Raw genomic sequence first — 21,475 nt, forward strand, 5'->3', positions numbered from 1 at the left:
TACGCGCAATGGGGTGTGCACTGCATGAGATTTGCAAGTATTGCAATTCCTTCCTTATTTTTTTAATTCTTGAGCTTGTCAATTTTATTGCAACTAACCAAAACATTATGTTATTAAAAGTGGTAGTGTCGTGTCTACTGTATATTAAGTTGAAGTCTACTCTAGGAATAATCACTTTTGATATATGGATCCAGAGTGGACTGGTCAAATGAAACTTATTAATCATTCCTAAGTAGTACTACTGTAATGGGTGATTTGTCGACTTCACACATGTTGTTCGAGTTACAATGTTCGGGCGCAATTTAAATGACGTTTGGTTGAATGAATGAAAGCATCTTTTTAAGGACGCTGGGATCCAATATCAAAGAATTATTTCTACTTCTTAGATCTACACTCTGATAAATGTGCTGGTTTTTCAACACAATGACCATGAAACTGTAACTAGTTTCAAATTACAATTATAATAAATCTCTACATTCTATGTTGCTGAGGTGAAGAATTCGTTTGGAACATTTATTAATTTTCTACAAGTTGTTAATTTATTGAACATAATTTACTCAAATTTTCTTATAATTTTCAATAAATTTTCCTATAGTTTTTAATAAATTGTCCGAACTGTCAATGTGATCACTCGTAGATTTATATAATAATCAGGTACTTACTTTCTTCGTCTCTTTGATACATTGAACTAAACAATTGGTAACATTTTATCAGTGTCTCGACGTGCAATTGTTTTTCAATTAGCTATAATTTCAAATATAACCTCTGTAAAACATTCGGCAAGCATGGACTATTGAGAGAAATGAGTAAATAACTTCATATGATGTTCCTTAAATTTTATTTATGCATTTTAAGATCATCTGTATCAAAATGTGATTAATTGTGTTAAACATTGTTACAGATTTTGATTTCTATTACATGTCATCTAATTTCAATGTCCATTCTACACAAATAATTAATTCAGCTTCGATCTTTGTGTACTTAAAATACTTTAAAACATTTGAAATAACCCTTTGCAACCCCTCTCTCTCTCTCTCTCTCTCTCTCTCTCTATACATATATATATATACAAATGTTTGCATCATGTGCTCTTTTAATTTTAATGTACTAAAATAAACTTTATTTTATAATAGTTTTAGATAATTGTCAACATAAATAGTATTTTACTGCATTTTAATTAATACTTCTAGCTTTGACTTTTCTTGTGGTATCACTTTTAATTTTTTTAGTGAAGTATACTTATTAGGAATTGCACAGGGATTTCTTGAACATTTGCAAGAACTTATTAAAGTTTTTACTCTTATGCAAATCTAGTTATTAAAAACAAATAAGCCACAACTTGCAATTGAATGAATTGTTGATAATTGTATTCCTTAATAATACATTTCAAAGAATTTATTAAAAAATATTAATATATTAATGTTATTAATAGTTTTTATATTAAGGGAATTAAATGAAAAAAACCAAATATCAACGATTTTACTAACTATCAGTAGAAGATTAAAATATTTTATAAGTAATAATTTTATAAAATTTATTAACAAAGTGTAGGTTTAATTTTTCCGTGAACATATTAGTATATGCAAAGTGTGTAATTTGGTTTAGGAGTACACTAACTATAACAATATATAATATAAAGAATAATGCCAAATCTTCTTACTTTAAAACAATAAATATATGAAAATAACCAAAAAAATGTAATAAAATCAAAAGATGTTGTTCAGTGCATAATTCTACTAACATACATTTTTTAAAAAAACATTTATAATTCCAAGTACAGCTTGTGTTCAATAATCATTTAATGTAAGAAAAAAGTTATCATTGTTTGTTTGCTTGTAGGTTAGTTAGTTAGTTATTTTTTTTGTAATATAAATAAATAAATATAAATATATAAATATATATATATATTAAAATAATAAATACATATAAGCTTCTATAAAATTTAATGGATTTCAACCAACAAGATCAAGAAATGAGAAGTATAACACTTTTGTTAAATAAATAAATAAATACATATATATATATATATATATATATATTATAATTAGTAATAGAATATCCAAAAATATAAAATATACATAAATTAAAATGAAATATTCTAAAAATAATAATACACTAATTCTATATTTATGTAAATAATGTAATTTTATTGATATTATTTGAAGTTTCCAATGGATCTAATTTTCAATCTTCTATGGACATGAAGTCCTTCAATCTTTATAGTTAATAGTAAATAGTAGATATATTAAATATAATAAATATTAAATAATAAATAGCAAATAGTAAACATTTAAAATGAAAATCAACAAGATAGACACTCATTGTGCCGCACATTAATTTAATGAACAAACAAAATCAATGATCATTGTTTGAAACTTTATATAAAGACTCTTGTACTAAATTTGTTAATTAAAATTCAATATAAATAAAATCAGTTTTCTTTTACATAATTAATTTTTAACTTTTTTTTTTTACAAATTTTATGTGTATAGATGTCAACAAAGTAAATTTTGTTTATACTAAAATTCAAGTAACAAACATATTACAAGAGTATTCAAACACACTTAAAAATAATGATATTTTATTTTATAATCATATTTATTAATTAAATATAGAGAGCTGTTAAAGCCATACCTCCCTTGCCATCTCATGATTAACTCAGTCTTTCTCTAGTCCCCAATCTCCCCCATTTCCATTCCATGTCCCTAGTCCCTTGTTCCTAGTGTCTTTGTTCTTACTTATTTGTATTTAAAATAAGTTATATAATTTAAAATCTTAAAATCAATTGGTTTGTTATTGCAACAAATTCTAGTCTTAAAATTATTTAGTTTCAAAGAAATAATAATAATAATTTTTAAAACACTATTTTTAGTAATATAGATATTAATTTTAGTTATCTATAAATTTATTTCTTATCAACAGTAACTAATTTTAGTTAATTTAAATAATTTTGAATTTTATTTATATTTACACTTTTTTTCTTTGAATATTAATTTAACTCATAATAGCTAAAATTTATTTTTTTAGAAAAATAGATTTAGTATTATAATTATAAAAAATAATTATAAAAATTAATCGTTAGAAGTTTTTATTGCAATTTGTATAAAATAAAATTATTAGAAAATATTTTTTTAAAAATAAAAAAATAAAAAAAGATGACTTAAATATTTATACGAAAATAAAATGAAAAATATTTATCATTATAGAAATTTAAATTAAATTTTTTTTTATTAGTATTTAATTTTTTAAAATATTAATTAATTAATTAATTAATTATTTTATGGTTTTTACTTATATTTCTTCTGGTTAATGTCTGTTTTAAACTTTTAAAAAATATTATTTATAGTTTTATAAATTTTTATATTATTTATTTCTAAAAGCATATAAATTTTTATTATATTGTAAAAAATATATTTTATTTTATTTTATTCTTTAAAAAATAAATTTAATTACCTATATATATATATATTTTACTTGATTAATATTTTATTTAAATATTAATTTATTTCCATAGACATTAATTGATCATGATGTTGAATATTATTGGTTTTTTGTAAGTACTATGTGAAGATCTTCTTTTGAGTCCAAACTTTAATTAGTTATTCAGATTTTAAACTTTGAATTATATAACCAAATCTACAATAGATTGGCATATACAAGTTTTATATTAAGTTTATTTTATTAATAACATTATATCTTTAAAATTACTTATTTTGGAAAAATAATAATAATTGTTGATAGAGATAGTTTGATTGTGCACAGAATAACAAAGATTGGACTAAAACCAAATAATCATGTCATATTTCTTCTTCTATATATATAAAAAAAAAAAAAAAAAAAAAAAAAACATATGATGTAAAATTTAATGGTTCAAACATCTAAAGCAACCATCTTTAATATGTGTAGGACAATTGCATTGGAAAGTCATAAAAATAATAATAATAATACTGATATTTCAACATGTTATCTTTTTTAGAAAAATATATTAAAAAATATTTAAGAATATTTTGTAGTGGTTGATCGTTTTTCGTGTTACGATGTGTAGAACATTCTCAAACATCTGAATATGAAGCTGTGGCTGGTGTGGTGTAAGTGCCTGTATTGTATTGTGCTGAGTCGAGAGTTCCGTAGTCTAAGAGCAAGTAAGTAGGCTTGGGTACAGCAGTGGTGGAGGGTCGGTACGCAATGCTCTGTGCAGCTTGAGAAGGGAACGCCTAAGATTGCCGTGGTTTTATCGAATGGGTGATGTTAGCGCAGTTTGTGGCGGGATACCAGGGTGCACTGCAACTATGTTGTTCCTGTTTTTCAGGAAGAACTGCCTGAAGGGGTTTGAGAACTTAATTGGATCGAAGTGAGCTGTACACAGGTAGTTGGTAGTCACAAGAGGTGTTGATTCCCGATCATGACCTTGTGATGCGTTCGTGGGGGCTGTGGTGTTAAATACCTCTATTTACATGAACTTGGTAGCTGGGTTGTTAGCTCGTAATGGTGGTTGGCTCATTTGGCATTAGAATCAGTTTGTTGCTGTTTCGTGACAAAAATGTGACCTCACAGGATTGATGGTTTCCACAAAGATGACTTTGTCTCACAAGTCCGGCGCTGTCTTGCTAGCACATCTGTATTTTAGAATGTCTGAAATCGTTGTCAATTCTGATTTACTCGTGAACGGCATCTCCGGTTATTAATTTCCGTGTTCCTGTCCGCAGTTGGTATCAATTGGTATCAATAAGTATAAGTAAGCATCATATATATATATATATATATATATATTTTATCGTCTATGAGTGACTTGGTCTGTTGTTTTTAAAAGTGTGGTACGAATGCTCGTACCTTAAACTGCCTCAAATTATTCATTGGGCTAAGAAACACGAAATTGGTTTAGGGAGTTGGTTTGACGAAAGGGATCTTGCGCTTCTTTTAAAGTAGCACGTAATTGGTTTTCATCACACTTCACTTCATCCCAATCACATGGATCAAATTGATTAGCTCTTGCAAGGTCCATTTTTTCACACAATCCTTTCTTTAAAGCAACTTCATAAATCATGTCCCGAAACCACTTTAATTCCAATAACAATTCCCTAAAAGTCTCCTTTGTTTTAGATTGCAACAAGGCCAATTCTTGAAAAGTTTTTTGTTTTTTTTCTATGAATCAGATTTGGCACTTGCTGAAAAATATCTTTTGTTTCTCTTTGCATCATGGCAACTCCTTGCCAAGCCCCTGTACATCTATTAACCACAATGATGGTAGCACATTGTGATTTGAAGCCTAATAATATTGTAGTTGTTAATTACAAAAGAAAAAGGATTAAAAAAAGTGGCTACTTGCATGTGAAGTTGGTTGACTTTGGAATATCCAAAGTTGAAGTGAATGGTTTGCAAATACCAACTGATGGGCCTCCACATGGAACTTTTGGTTACATGGCTCCTGAGGTGAAAAATCTTAAAAAAATATACATCTTTAGAAAAGATTGATGCATTTAAAGCAGATGTATTTAGTTTTGGAATGGTTTGTTATGATATTTTGGTACAAAAAAAAGATATTTCTCTTGAAAGTAATATTACCAAGAGAATACAATGTAAAATGCAAGGATTACAAAACTTTAGTTGTCCTTTGGAACTTAAATTAATAATTGAAGAATGTTTGTTTGAAAAAGATCCTTCCAAAAGACCTTCATTTAAAAACATTTTAGAAAGCTTGATGGACATTAAAAAAATTGTCCTTGAAGATCAACTTACTAATATTAAACATTTAAACTTGTGGTACTTGAAGCATGAAATAAAGAATATTCTTTATTTGATAAAAACTTGGAATATATATAAGATTTTATTGATTTTTTTTGCAAGTTTATGGAGATGGATACTTCAAATTCAAAATAATAAATCTAACAGTAGATCAATCAAATTCCATACAAATGTAAGTTTTTTCTACAATTCTTAATACTTTTGTGTATAGATTTTTTTATTATTATTACAAAAACAGAGTTGATAATTTTTTTATAAAAAATTAAAATTTAGTTAAATAATTTATTTTAATATTATAGAAAAATAAATATATGTATATTTACATAAAAAATATTAGCTTAATTTTTTTAATAATAATACTTTTAGTAATTAATAATTTATTATAATATTATATTATTAATTAAGATCCTAATTTTTTGTTATGTTTTTTTTCTTTAGATTTGCAACAATTTTTCAAATCATCAAAAACAAATAAGTTTACAATCAAGGATATTAGAACTAGAAAAAGTACTCATGAAGAATTCTATGGTTGGTGTAGTTGGAATTGCTGGTATTGGCAAGACTACATTAGTAAATGCTTTCAAAGAATATTATCAAGAAAAAATACTAAAAAAAAAAAATTCCTTGTCTATTACAAATTGCCATCCAAAAGAAAAATCTTTTGGTAATAAAAATTTTATACATGATATATTTATAATGGATTTAAAAAAATGGAACTTTGAATGAATTGAAAAAGATTATGAATTATTTTGGTAACAAAATAGAGGACCAAAACCTTATAGAAGAAAAAAGCTTTTTAACAAATATTCTTCAAAAAAAAAATATTATTTTGATCTTAGATGATGTTTCAAGTCAAGATATTCTACCTAAATTAATAGATGTCACAAAGTTTGGTACAAATAGAAGCAAGTTGATAGCTACTAGTCGAACATGGAAAGTTTTAAAAAATACTATAAATGAAAGAAGTAAAATTGAGTTGGATTCACTTGAAGACAATGAAGCCATAGAAATATTTTCTAAGTATGCTTTCAAAGATGGACGTCCTAATATGCCTCATTTATCCAAAATGTCCATGGTAGTTGTCAAAGCTTGTGCTGGACATCCTTTGACATTACAAATTTTGGGATCTTCTTTACATAATCAAACAAGTCTTTGTGTATGGGAGCTAAATATTCAAAGATTAAAAAGGGCTTCAAAATTTCTTGGCTCAAATGATCTTTGGGCAAGATTGGAGCCCACTTATAAAGACCTTAATGGTGAAGAAAAGACCATGTTTTTAGATATAGCATGTTTTCATTGTAAAGATATATGGCATGAAAATATCAATCAAGATACAATTATTCAATTTTATGAATATGAATTCAAGAATGCTAAAGAAATTATTACAAGTCTCAAAGATAAGTCATTCATCAAATTAGATTCATTTGGATTTATAAGTATTCATGATTTGCTTCGTGATATGGCTCGAAGAATTTCTAGAGAAAAATTTGATGGAATTCGAAGATGGAATGAAAGTGATGGATCATTTGCTCATCAAGCACAAAAAGTATGACACTAAAATCATTGCATTATTTAACATAATTATATTTTTTTTGTTATAGAATTTTAATTATATTTTCTAATATATATCTATCTATATTTGTTGATAAATAATGATATATTATGCATTGTGTACTACAAGATGATTTGGAAATGAAGGGTCTTTGTTTTACAAATTGTGAAAAATATATGAAGCCATATGATAATATAAATGTCAAATTTCAACATCTCCATCTTTTAGGTTTCATAAAATGCTCAAATATGAATATGACAAGCTCATATATAAAAAAACATTCATAAACTAAGGTGGTTAAGAGTTCATTATTCTACAAAAAAGAATATGATAATATTACAAGAAAATATAAAAATAATTTTTGAAATTTTATATTACAAAAATATGCAAAATATTATTATTTTAGAACTAATTCATATTGATTTTTTAAAATCATTTTCTATTGACACATCTAACATGATGTATATAAAACATTTAAGCTTAAATATTAATCTTTATGGAAAACAAAAAATTGCTTTAGAGATTCTTAATCTTGAAGGATGCAAAAATCTAAAAGATATTACAAATCTACTTCCTAACATACAATCCTTAAAAAAAGTGTATATGAATAAATGTACAAATTTAATAAATGGTGGAAAAAATATACACCTTTTATCTTCAATAATAACAATAGATTTGTAAGAATGTTGGAGTTTAAATGAAATCCACAAAGCTTTTGAAAACTTGCACTTTCTTGAAAATCTTGCTTTATCAAATTGCAAAAATATAAAAAAAATTCATGCAAATTTTAAAGACTTTATAAATTTGAAGAAGTTATGGCTTAATAGATGTGAGAACTTGGAAGACATGCCATTGGATTTGAAGACACTATCATCATTGGAGCTTTTAAACCTTCAATGTTGTAAGAAAATGAAATTTGATGATGATGCATTTGATGCATTCTTATCTTTAAAAGAATTGTTATTAGAAAGTTGCTTAGATTTGAAAGAGGTGCATAAAGGATTTGGCAACCTTACATCTATTGAAGAACTTAGATTTACTAATTGTAAGAATTTAAAAGCCATCCATGCTAGTTTTGAAGGCATGAAAAATTTGAAACAATTATGGCTTGATGGATGTGAGAACTTGGAAGATATGCCATTGGGTTTGAAGACACTAATATCGTTGGAACTTTTAAACCTTCAACATTGTCAAAAAATAAAGTTCGATGATGATGTATTTGATGTACTCTTATCTTTACAAATATTATCATTAGAAGATTGCATGCAATTGGAAGATGTGACTAATGGATTTGGCAACCTCACATGTATTGAAGTACTTAGTTTTATAAATTGCAAGAACTTGGAAGCTATCCATGCTAGTTTTATGGGCATGACAAAATTAAAGTACTTATGGCTTAATGGATGTGAGAACTTGAAAGACATGCCATTAGGTTTGAAGATACTATCATCATTGGAATATTTAGATCTTTTACATTGTGAAAAAATGAAGTTTGATGATGATGCATTTGATGGACTTTTATCTTTACAAGAATTAATATTAGATGGTTGCTTGGAGTTGAAAGAAGTGCATAAAGGATTTAGCAACTTGACATGTCTTCAAAGACTTAGTTTTATAAATTGCAAGAACTTGAAAGCCATCCATGCTAGTTTTGAGGGAATGACAAACTTAAAGTACTTATGGCTTGATGGATGTGAAAACTTAAAAGACATGCCATTGGGTTTGAAGACACTATCATCTTTGGAATATTTAGATCTTTTACATTGTAAAAAAAATGAAGTTTGATGATGATGCATTTGATTCACTCTTATCTTTACAAGATATGTTTTTATGTGGTTGCTTGGAGTTGAAAGAGGTGCATAAAGGCTTTAGAAATGTCACATGTATTCAAAGACTTTGCTTTACAAATTGTATAAATTTGAAAGCTATCTATGCTAGTTTTGAGGGCATAAAAAATTTAAAGAAGTTATGGCTTGATGGATGTGAGAGCTTAGAAGACATGCCATTGGATTTGAAGACATTATCATCATTGGAGCTTTTAAACCTTCAACATTGCAAAAAAATGAAGTTTAATGATGATGCATTTGATACACTCTTATCTTTAAAAGAACTATTATTAGATAGTTGCTTGGACTTAAAAGAGGTCCATAAAAGATTTAGCAATCTCATATGTCTTGAAAAACTTAGTTTTACAGATTGCAAGAACTTGAAAGCTATCCATGCTAGTTTTGAGGGCATGAAAAATTTAAAAAAGTTATGGCTTGATGGATGTGAGAACTTGGAAGATATGCCATTGAGTTTGAAGATACTAGCATCATTGGAATATTTATATCTTCATTATTGTGAAAAAATGAAGTTTGATGATGATGCATTTGATGTACTCTTATCATTACAAGAACTATTATTAGATGGTTGCTTGGAGTTGAAAGAGATACATAAAGGATTTAGCAACTTGACATGTCTTCAAAGACTTAGTTTTACAAATTGTAAGAACTTGAAAGCTATCTATGCTAGTTTTGAGGGCATGGCAAACTTAAAGTACTTACGGCTTAATGGATGTGAGAACTTAAAAGACATGCCATTCGGTTTAAAGACACTATCATCATTGGAATATTTAGATCTTCTACATTGTGAAAAAATGAAGTTTGATGATGATGCATTTGATGGACTTTTATCTTTACAAGAATTAATATTAGATGGTTGCTTAGACTTGACAAAGGTGCATAAAGGATTTAGCAACTTGATATGTCTTCAAAGACTTAGTTTTATAAATTGTAAGAACTTGAAAGCCATCTATGCTAGTTTTGAAGGCATGATAAACTTAAAGTATTTATGGCTTGATGGATGTGAGAACTTGAAAGAAATGCCATTGGATTTAAAGACACTATCATTATTGGAATATTTAGATCTTCTACATTGTGAAAAAATGAAGTTTGATGATGATGCATTTGATGGACTTTTATCTTTACAAGAATTAATATTAGATGGTTGCTTAGACTTGACAAAGGTGCATAAAGGATTTAGCAACTTGATATGTCTTCAAAGACTTAGTTTTATAAATTGTAAGAACTTGAAAGCCATCTATGCTAGTTTTGAAGGCATGATAAACTTAAAGTATTTATGGCTTGATGGATGTGAGAACTTGAAAGAAATGCCATTGGATTTAAAGACACTATCATTATTGGAATATTTAGATATGCAACATTATTAGAAAATATAGTTTCATGATGTTGATGCATTTGATGTATTTTGTTCTCCAAAAATATTGTAATTAGATTGTAGCAATATTGTGATTAGATTGTGGCATATGATTGCACATTGATTTTTATTTGTATATATATATATATATATATATATATATAAATTTCTAATATTATCTTAATTTTTTTATCGTAAATTTGGAATTTAAATATGAGCATATCTAATATCAACTTCTTTTACTTTTAATAAAATTCAAATATCTTGTAAAAGTTTGTAAATAAATTCTATAAGAGTTAAAATTCTAATATGTAACAAACAACAACGAATATTTTCATAATTGAAACACATTTTTTGAGAAATTCTAAAAAGTCATCTATGATGAATATTTGAATAATACATATAATCTAGCTTTAATCATTGAATCTTAAATTTAGTAGAAACTTCATTGAATCTTTTATAAATCTCAAATATAAAAAGTCTTTTTAACATAGTTAAAATATCAATACTATATTTTATAACTAAAAGGACTTAAAAATTTGATTAATTTTATCTGAGTTTTATTTTTTTAATATTCTATCATAGATATGACCAAAAATTATGAACAATTTTTTTTTAAAATGATATTAATACTTATTTCAAATATTTATTTATTTTTATAAAAAAATTATAATTCATATTTACATGTAAATTCATTCATCTACTTATCCATATACCTCTTTTATTGGATATTACTACAAAATAAATATGCAAATTTTTTTTTTATTATTATTATTATTATATATCAATGTGGTTTTGCATTGAGTATGTATATGTACAACTCATCACTTCTAAATCTTCAATTCTATTGCAAAAGTGTGCATCTATGCAATAGTACAAAAATGACTTACTACATCAAGTGTTCACATCATCATCTATAATTGACCTTGAAGCTCTTCTCAATTACTAAAAAAATAAAAATAATATCAAAAATACAAATAATCAATTAACTTATATTTCTAATATTTCAAAAGTTATGATTTTTTAATTAAAACATTCTCTTTCATCATTTCTTATATTTACTAGAATTACTCTATTATCCACTTCTTCATATTTATTTATTAAGTTGGTTTTCAAAATATAGTATTTTTTAATAATTTCTTCTATGATTTACCAAGATTGTTAAATCTTTAATGAAAAAGATTTAAAGATTGATTTTTATGATCTTGGTAAAGATTGATTTTTATGATCATAAAAAGAAAAATAAATCTTTAAAATTACACAAAATAATTTATAAACTGTGATAAAGAAGTCTAAAATATATAAAGAAGTAATAATGATTAAATTAAAAGATTTGAATGTGTGACTATATATATAAATATATATCAAATAAATTATAAGTATTTAAAAACTAAATCTTGAATTATTTTACTTAAATAGTAATATTTAGATTTTGAATTATTTTGAATTATATAAAAATAATTTATACTTTCTAAATTTAATTCTAATAAAATCTAATCTAATAAACAATATAAATTTTTAAATAAGTATATATGTATATATTCAAAAATATTTTAAAAAAATTATATGTAATTTTAAAAATTAAAAAATATCTAAATAATTCAATACTTAAATATTTAATATATACAGACATATATTTTTAATCTAATCCATACTATTAGTTTACATATTTTTTTTACTGATATAAAATTATTTAAATGATATGGATGCTTGAGATATTAATAAAACAATATAGTAGCAAAAGAAGAATAAATACAATGTGAAAATAACATATTTAAAAAATAGTATAATTTGATGAATAAAAAAAATATTTAAATAATTAAATATAAATAATATGACAAAAATATCAACTAAAGAATATAAATTATACTAAATACCATAGTTATTATACATATTATATAGATTAATAAAAAATGAATGCAAAGATAATATAATAAATACTAATTTTAAAAAATACTAAATATTTTTTTAATTGTTGATAATTCTATAAGATATTTAAATTATATATATATATATATATACTTAAAATCTTATTTTAAAAGGCCATATTATATAAGCCTTATTAAGTTTATTTGTTTACTAAAATATTATATTTTTTAGAAGCTTTAACTTTTTGATATAATATAAATAAAAAAGAAGCTAGAAAATAATAAAATAGACCAAATAATTTTTTCTTATTATAAATCTAAACATGTCAAATAGATTCTTATTTTTAAAATTAAAATTATAATAAATTATAATATTAAATATATTTTTTTAAAAATTAGTCATTTTTAATAATTTTTAATACAAATTCTCAATGTTTTCTAAAAACCACTTCATAAAATAAAGCTAAAAATATTCATGCCATATAAAAAAATGTTCAATCTACATCATCTTCTTTTCTTAGTACCTTCAAATTGATTTTTCTAGACATGAAACCAACTAAGTAAAGGTTTATGATATCAATCAATCAAAAGATTATAAAGATATGACTTTTGACCTTATTTCCTAAATATAAAGATCTCTTAGATGCTATTAAATTTCTAAATCAAAAACAAAATTCACACCCTCTCTCTCTCTCTCTCTCTCTCTCTCTCTCTCTCGCAATACATATATAAAATTCATTGAAAGGATGTAAATTTCTTGATAATTATTAAAATGTAAACTAAAAGAGATTTGTAATAATATTATAATTGATTGCATTCAATATAATTTATTCAAATGCTTCAAGCTAATTAACATGCTTTATAGACTAGATCATCAATCTAAGCTTCCAAATCTATCCACCCACCTACTTGCACCTACTATAGAATGTGGCTGCAATTGCAACTTGCTTAGTCTTACAAAGCCAATCTACTCTATTTTTCTTCACAAAACAAAGGATGATGTTGAAGCATTGCAACATAAATACCACCCAATTTGGTTGATCATAAGGTTGAAAGGAAAAATGATCCTTATATTGGATTTAATTTATTACACTCAAGTTTGCTTTATTGATGCTACTATCAGTAGCAATCGTCAATGCATCCTCTTCTACCTCAATGGTGTGGCTTTGGTTAATAATTGGTTGTTTAATTGAGACCAATTAGTTACTCAGATGTTATTGTAGACTATGACTATGGTTTTGACAGATGTGCAATTTTGAGGCTAATATTCTCTACTATTCTACATTATAACACTGATCTATTGAGATGATGCTCTTTAATACATACTTGTTATTATCAAAGAGGGTGAATTTATTATTATACTTGTTGTCGATTGTCACGTCTACCTTTGTGAAGTCTTTTGTAATGTTGCCACTATTAAAACTATGAGATTTTTAGAGATGTTAAGCTGTTGTATAATATAAGATTTATATAAAGTTTATTTTGTTAAGAAAGATGTAACTAAAAGGATTGTGTTCCCTTCATATGATATAAGTTTTTACTCTATTTTTAATGCCACACTATGATTGATTAATTGAATATTAAATTCCAAAATAGGTGCTTAACCAAGTCATAATATTAGTAAGGTTTCTTCTCCAAGTAAGCCAAACAATACCAAATATTGGATAAGATTTGACTAAGACAAAAACTTGGTCAAAATATTAGTACATATGTTATGAATAGAATACTATTGTAATTGAATATCCTTGAAAAAAATAATTAACAAATGAATTGATATCGGATTGCAATATACTTTGTTTGTGAATAGAATTTGGTAGTATTGACAAAGATAAGCATAGATTCATTCTCACAATAGATTAGTGATGGTTGAGTGATAGTTTTTCTATAGTAGAGATTATAGAGTAATTGTTGGAACCATATTAATTTGGAAGCCATAGTCATCATCACCATGTATTTGGCTTTGGTACTAGATAACACAATAGAATGTTGGGAAGAAGAACTCCAATTAATGGTGTCATTTGAGAAGAAGAAAATATATCCCAAAGTGGAGCATTTCTTGCTAATTTTTATGCCAAATTAGTATAATTGAATCCATAATGGAGGTGCAAAATATGAACAAAATACCAATATTTGAGATAAAACCCTATTGTGCAACATAGGTATTGAAATGTATGCTTGTGTGCACAAATGTGAACAAAACTTGGATTGTGCATGTATTAGGTAATCGTGATGATAGCAAAATCAATATTAAGGTGTGTACATATGTTGGTTTAATTTAATGAATCAACAACATTGGCATAAGAAAACTTTGCATAGAAGAGCTTCGCTTTTAGAGTTAAAGAAGAATACATGACAAACAAGTGAATTCTAAGAATATGCAAGGTCAAGACAAATTAAACATCAAAAAAAATAAATTTTGCTTATTTCTTTTTGATGTACAAAGCTTAAGTAACATGTAGCCAACCGTGATGATGGACTTGTGAGATTTATAAACTTAGTATGTAATGAACTTCACTAAGGTTGGAAAGGAAGAAATAAGAATGCAAGTAAGACTTGATGGTATGGAGGAGCAAGAGGCTATTGGCAGCAATGAGAGTATCATTGACATAAAGGGTGAGGATGACAAAATCTGAGCCATATTGTATACAATATACATTTTTATTAGTGATTAAATTGATAAAATTGAAGATTGCCAAAAATTGAATAATGACTTTGAATTATTTATAGAAGGATTGTTTCAATCCATAAAAGATCTTATAAAGGCGGCATGCCAAGACAAGGCAGATAGATGCCTTCAAGAACTTACTTATAAATCTCTTTTTATAAAAATCCATTCAAGCATGCAGTTTTGACATTCATTTGATGGATGTGCAAATCTATTTAGGTGGCAAGAGCAAGTAACAATTGGATGAATTGAATTTGAATAATATAGAAGAAAATCTTATAATAGTCTAATCCAAGAACTTGATTGAAGTTGAGCACCACAAAATAAGCTTTGTAGCAATCTATTGCACTAATGTTGTTGAATTTGAGTTTAAAAATCCAATGTTGTTGAATTTGAGTTTAAAAATCCATTTACATGTGACTGGTGAAGAAGGTTGGTGAAAGACCATGTGAACTAAAATAACTGTCTACAAATTGGTAAGTTATTCTAATTCACAACAATTAATTATCCAAGAGAACTTTTTTCTAGAAGCTATTGCTTAAGCATTACAAAAAGAACTCTTAACTTTTTTAAAACAACCCAATTACTCAATGAAACCTTCAGCACAATGTGCTCTTACAATAATATTTCAAACTAAAATTTCATACATTTGAGCCCACCCAAGTTGTGAAAATGTGCCACCAACACACTCACCATCAACGGTTCTCCAATCTTAGACACCGAACACAGATACACCAGAGGGATTTGACTCAGCCCAGCGCCTACTCAATCACTGATTACTCCAAAATAAATCACGAAGAAGCAAGGGAACACAACAACAATGGAATCGAGGGCTTGGACAACGAGCAGCCTACACTGCTAACCAACCGCAATGCTCTCGACGAAATAATTTTGATCACCGCCAACCAAAGGAAACGACTTCTGCAGTTACAAGTTGCAGATGAAGACCGCAACTCAGCCACACCCCAGTACCAACCGCGCATCCAACACAACTTTCCACTACCAAAGGAACGTTCAGCAAACACAACACCGTCGCAAGAGAATCAGAAAGACCACCAACTGCTAAAGGGAACAAGGCATAATCCAGAAGACACAGAACCACCGCCGGGGATCCTTTGCACAACAACCTGAGCACAAAAAGAAATCATCTAGCCGCAATGCGCCAACAGCCTTTCACAACGACAAAGAAGATGTTCGACGATGTCACTCTTCCACCGCACAAAAGCCAATGCTACCCACAACACCGCCACCGACGGTGACAGCCAAGCTCAACCAAATCGAAACCAAGAGAATATTGAGTCAAGAGTCCAGCGACGATGACGACACAGAACAAAACGTAACCGCCGACAGATCCGCCTCAACTCACCGAGCTGCCAACAGAAAGTAACACAAAACTAAACGGGAGGAGGCTAAGCAAGAACCGTCGCAGGCTAGCACCACTGCAACCTGTCACTCGCCCTCGCCAGCCGCACTACCTCCAGTACAGCAGAATTGATGTTGAAGTAATGAATTCGATGCATTGATCAGCTGCATCGCTCACCGCTGCTGGCTGCAAACAACCGAAGTCAACGAAAGGAAATCGAACACAACCAATCGAGACAAGAGCACTGCACCTCAAGCGCCGGAATTGGCGGAGAGCGAAGATCACAGAAAACCAAACAAGAGGTCCAGAGCAATAGCAAGCAAACAGCTCCAGTGCTATTAGAGCCAAGCTCCAAATCCGCCACCTTCGATGCGGAAAAGGGACTAGCTCCAAGTGAAGCAACAATGCCGTTGATAACAGCAACGCATTCCCAGCTACAATGCTGAACTCCGCAGCCGTCATGCAACAGGAAGAGCAGAATGACGTCAAAAACAGATATCCCAGCAGTTCACCACCATAGCGCTGAAACCAAACTATAGCTAGAGCTTGCCGCCCAGTAAAGAACGGAAACAAAAAAAGAACTGGAATCGTCATTGCTAGCAATCGCTCAGCTTCGACCTCCAGTATCGCACATCAGAGAAAACAACTGCACCTCAACTGCAGAGCTCTGGAGACCACGAAAAACACACACACAAAACAAAAAAAAAAAAAAAAAAAAAAAAAAAGAAATAACAACAAAGAGTGTAACGTGAAAGTGAATAATTTTGAAATACAAATTTGATTTGAAAGGCACAACAATAACAACAAAGAGTGCTTCTTTGGTGCATGAAGACTTAGTATGATTGAAACAAGGTTGAAGAAAATTTGCATCATAGTTTTCAACATGATTGCAAAGAAGGAAAACTCCCTTAGTAGTATGAGCAGATTAACGTACTAACATTAAATTGAGTGATGTCAAAGAAGACCTAGGATTGGGAATGTTGGAAGTAATATGGAATGAATAGAAAAGATTGCCAAGATGAGGTATTAATTTTAGTCTTGGAAGTAGATCCACAACTTATTTTAAAGATGACCAAGAAAAAATTGAAGACAAATATAGAAAGAGGCCAATAAGAAGAATGCCTTTATGAAGAAAGTATGCAAGATTTGGAAGCGTCACTATGGACAACATTGAATCTAAAGAAAAGGTTCCTTTAATTCAAGCCAAATCACAAGAAATTATAGGTAGTACTAATAGAGGTTGATCACTAGCAACAAAAAGCGAGACATGTGAAAATAAAAGAGGTCACAAATCTACAAGAGGAGCCACAATGGATGGCCAAGAGATGCTTTTAAGATCAAGTATTGGTGGTTATATGATTGGAGTATGAATATGAATGAGCAAAGTCTAAGAGACTCTAACAAGCATATACAAAAGAAAGGACGAGGATGGTACTAGTACAACAAGGTCAACATGAGATAATCTACTATGTTGATAAAAGAGTAGATCAGTCTAAATGATAGAAATAAGAATATCTAAGGATGGCATAGAGTTGTTGTAGGAAGGAAAATACTTCCTTCAAAAGATTACATTGCAAGAGACCAGTATATTACCATTACTTATTATTTATAATTTATATCCTTTGTTTATAGAGCTATAGCCAAAAAAAATACATTCATAAGATTTATCATCAAGTTTGATGCAAAGAATATCTAAGATTTTTGTAAAGCATTTGCTTGTAAAAATACAAAGGTGAGTTAAGTCGGATTTTTTTGTGCTATAATTCAAAAGGTATTATATTCAAAGGAATAGCTTTGATTGAACGCTTATTTTGGAGTCAAGTGGCATATATAAGAGATTCACCTCAATATAACTTGGAGAGATGAGCTTCATGAAGCATGAACCTAGTAACATTAAGAAGAGTATAATATTTGAATTTGGTAATATTATTCTAACATGACATGTGTGTAGTAGTGAATTGATGCCAAATTCCATTAGCTACGAAATATTGATCAAATTTAAAAGAAGAATATTTTTTTTCCTTGATTGAAGTGAAATATGTAAAATTTATATCCAATTTGATTTTTAGCTCAAAGGTAGAATATTTTAAAGGCATAAAAATATTCACTTTCTTGATAAAGTAGGTAAAGCATCATACAACATGAAAAATCATTGATGAAGTTGACATAATACTTGTAGTTGAAAAAGGTGGATATTGTAATGCAACAACTTAAATTAGAGTGGATTAATTCAAGAGGTTGTGAATGCCAAGATGTTGTAAGTTTTTAATATTTTGTTACTATTTTTTTGCTATGAAGGCATATAGAACACACATAATATGGTACAAGTTTGATTGCCAACCTTGTTACAGTAGAGCTTTGAACAAGTTACTTTAATCAATTCGTGTTGATATAGTCAAGGTATTTATATAAAAGATGTGAGTTATTTTTAATGATATTATTAACATAAGTAACAAGGATTAAATCAAAGAAATTGGTGGCAATAAAGAAAATATTTTTTTTGGTTGCCAATCCAATACAATTGTATTATTCTATAGGCATAGCAAAAACAGCCATATTTTGGTGAAGGTCTACAAAACTGTACATAATTTAGAGAGAGAGAGGGCTTTATATACTTGGTTGCCATATTGGTGTTGAACTAGTCAAGTTAGGTGATAGTATGAAGTGCCGAAAATACACTAGATTGAACAACCATATGTTATCAATGGATAGTACAAAAAGAAGATTTAGATCCAAGAATTAAGGATCATTGATTAAAGGACATTGTGTGATAATAGTCATAGTGGCAAAGAAGAGCTCATTTTGTTAGTTATAGTTTTGATACAAGTTTTAGTGTCAAAGAAGCCATTAGGAGTATAGCACACATAAATAGAAGTAGACAAGCTAGAATTAATGTTGAATCTAAAAGAATCAATATATTTGTATATACTGAGGTTGGTGAGGAGAAAATGCGTTAATAGTTGTGGTGTCATTTTAAGCAAAGATTGATAGATACTCAAGGTAGAAATTATGTAAGTAATAATATAAATTTTTTAAAATAATATTATACTAAGTAGGTAGAAATTGGCTAGAAGAGGACATATGGTAATGATTGTATCATCTCTTGCAAGTAGAGGGCATAATTGATTCTTAATTAGAATTTCCGTGCTTTGTTGGTCATAATTGCCTATGGAGAACAAATTCTTCTACAAGTTGGAGACATAGAATGTATTAGTGAAATAAAAAGTATGACCATTGATTATTGTGATTTCTACCTTTTATTAGTTACAAATATGGAGAGTAGTATCATCCTCAAGATAAACTTTATTTGTACTAGATAAGAATGGTTCAAAGTTAATAAATTTATTTTTGTTGTGTACCAAATGATGTATGGTTCTTATACCAATGAAAAATTATTCACCTTTTGTGGCTCTTGGTTGCAAAAATTTCTCAAAAAAAAATTCTTATGTGAGATATATATGGACAAAAAATATTAGAGATATTTCTTCTATATTTTTTTTACCTCTATGTTGATTTATTTATTTTATTTTAGTGACTTATTGCTGTTGAATTTGAATAGCTTTGGATTTATTTTTGAAGCATTCAAATTCACATTGCTCCATTTGCTTGGAATAGAAGCAAGAGTTGATAGGTTTGTTTCAACTTTATGAGGTCTTGTTGTCTTTTTGATGTGGTTTATGAGCAGATTGTCATTGTCACTCACTTTTGTCTTTGCATCCTACAAAGAAGGCTTGTAATTCAAAAGATACATCTTTTATGGTTGTTTCTTTTTAAAAAAGAATTACAATGAGTCTTAAAGATATTACAATCTCAATAGTTTGAAGCATTTGAATAATAGTACCATATTGTGATAGCATGAATCTCATTACCATAAAGATTTCTATTTGTAGAAGTATTATTACTCTCATGGCATGACATTGTTGAAATAAGAACTTAAAATTGTATAGATATTATATGATTGATTCTTCAACTTTCATTTTTTGCATGATGAGTTTTTCTAATAGTTATGCATGAGTGATTATATAATTAGTAGAATATGTATTTTTAAAAATTAGCCATGCTTTATTGGTTGTTTTACACAATCCCACATATAAGAAAAGTGAATTTTTCATAGAATCCCTTATTGTCGCTAGAACAACATAATCTTTATTTTTCTAAGTAAAGATTTTAGTTTGATTGATTGGTGGTGTTGTTGTCCTTGCATTTACTTTAATGATTCTTTTGCCATTTCAAAAACTAGATTCTATTTGCTTTCTATTGTGAACTTCATCTGAAATGTTCTATCAAACTTAGGCCATTCTTTTGTAGCAAGGTTACTAGTAGCCATTTTTTAAGAAATAAGAAGTAACTTAGTACGTAATTTCTATATAAAATATCTTATATAAAACTTTTTTCTTTTTCTTTTTGTTTCTTATTTATTATTTTTTTGAACTTCATTTCATAGATCTTTCAAAAAAATTCTCTAATATCATATTAAAACTACGAGATTTTAAGAGAGATTAAACTACTATATATTTTTTTTTAGATGTGAAGTTTGTATAAAGTTTATTTTGTTAAAGATGATGCATCTATAAGGATTGCAACCTCTCAATAGGATGCAATTATTTACTTTGTTTTTAATACAATATTATGATTGCTTAATTGAATGTAAAATTCCAATTGCCATTGTCTTTGTAACTTGTAGTTTGAATCTACTCATTTATAAATACATACACATGAAGAACCAATCAATACTTAAAATCATCCCTTTAACTTGACTTTGAGGCATTGTCCAAGCAAACATAGAAAGCATGCTAATATTAGATGTTAAGATAACAATAATAATGACAATTGGCATCACCATAAGTTCCAGTCAAAAGAATAATAGTATATCAATAGCCATAGTACTTTCATATTGTTGGCATTTATGCTACAATATAATTTCCTATAATACTAATTGATGCCAATACTCATGTTGAGTGACATCATGAAGTGCTACACTTACCAAGCTCTAAATATTAACTACTAGAAAGTAGCATCAAATGTCTACATCTAAGTAATTGAATATATAGAAATAACCATTATTCTCAAAAACAAAAATAATCATA

At 27.7% G+C, this 21,475-nt stretch overlaps 1 protein-coding gene across 1 annotated transcript; it reads left to right on the top strand.

Moving 5' to 3' along the window:
* Positions 1–5,653: 5,653 nt before the first annotated feature.
* Positions 5,654–14,993, top strand: LOC112273212 (uncharacterized). The gene is made up of 5 exons (XM_090245093.1): positions 5,654–6,446; positions 6,970–7,031; positions 7,281–7,288; positions 9,048–9,437; positions 14,880–14,993. The coding sequence occupies exons 1-5, from the start codon at positions 6,256–6,258 to the stop codon at positions 14,991–14,993; spliced, it is 765 nt and encodes a 254-aa protein (XP_090101219.1). The 5' UTR covers positions 5,654–6,255.
* The last annotated feature ends 6,482 nt before the right edge of the window (positions 14,994–21,475 follow it).

This window comes from Physcomitrium patens, chromosome 20 (assembly GCF_059467195.1).
Source record: "Physcomitrium patens ecotype Gransden chromosome 20, ASM5946719v1, whole genome shotgun sequence".
NCBI classification, from domain to species: Eukaryota; Viridiplantae; Streptophyta; class Bryopsida; order Funariales; family Funariaceae; genus Physcomitrium; species Physcomitrium patens.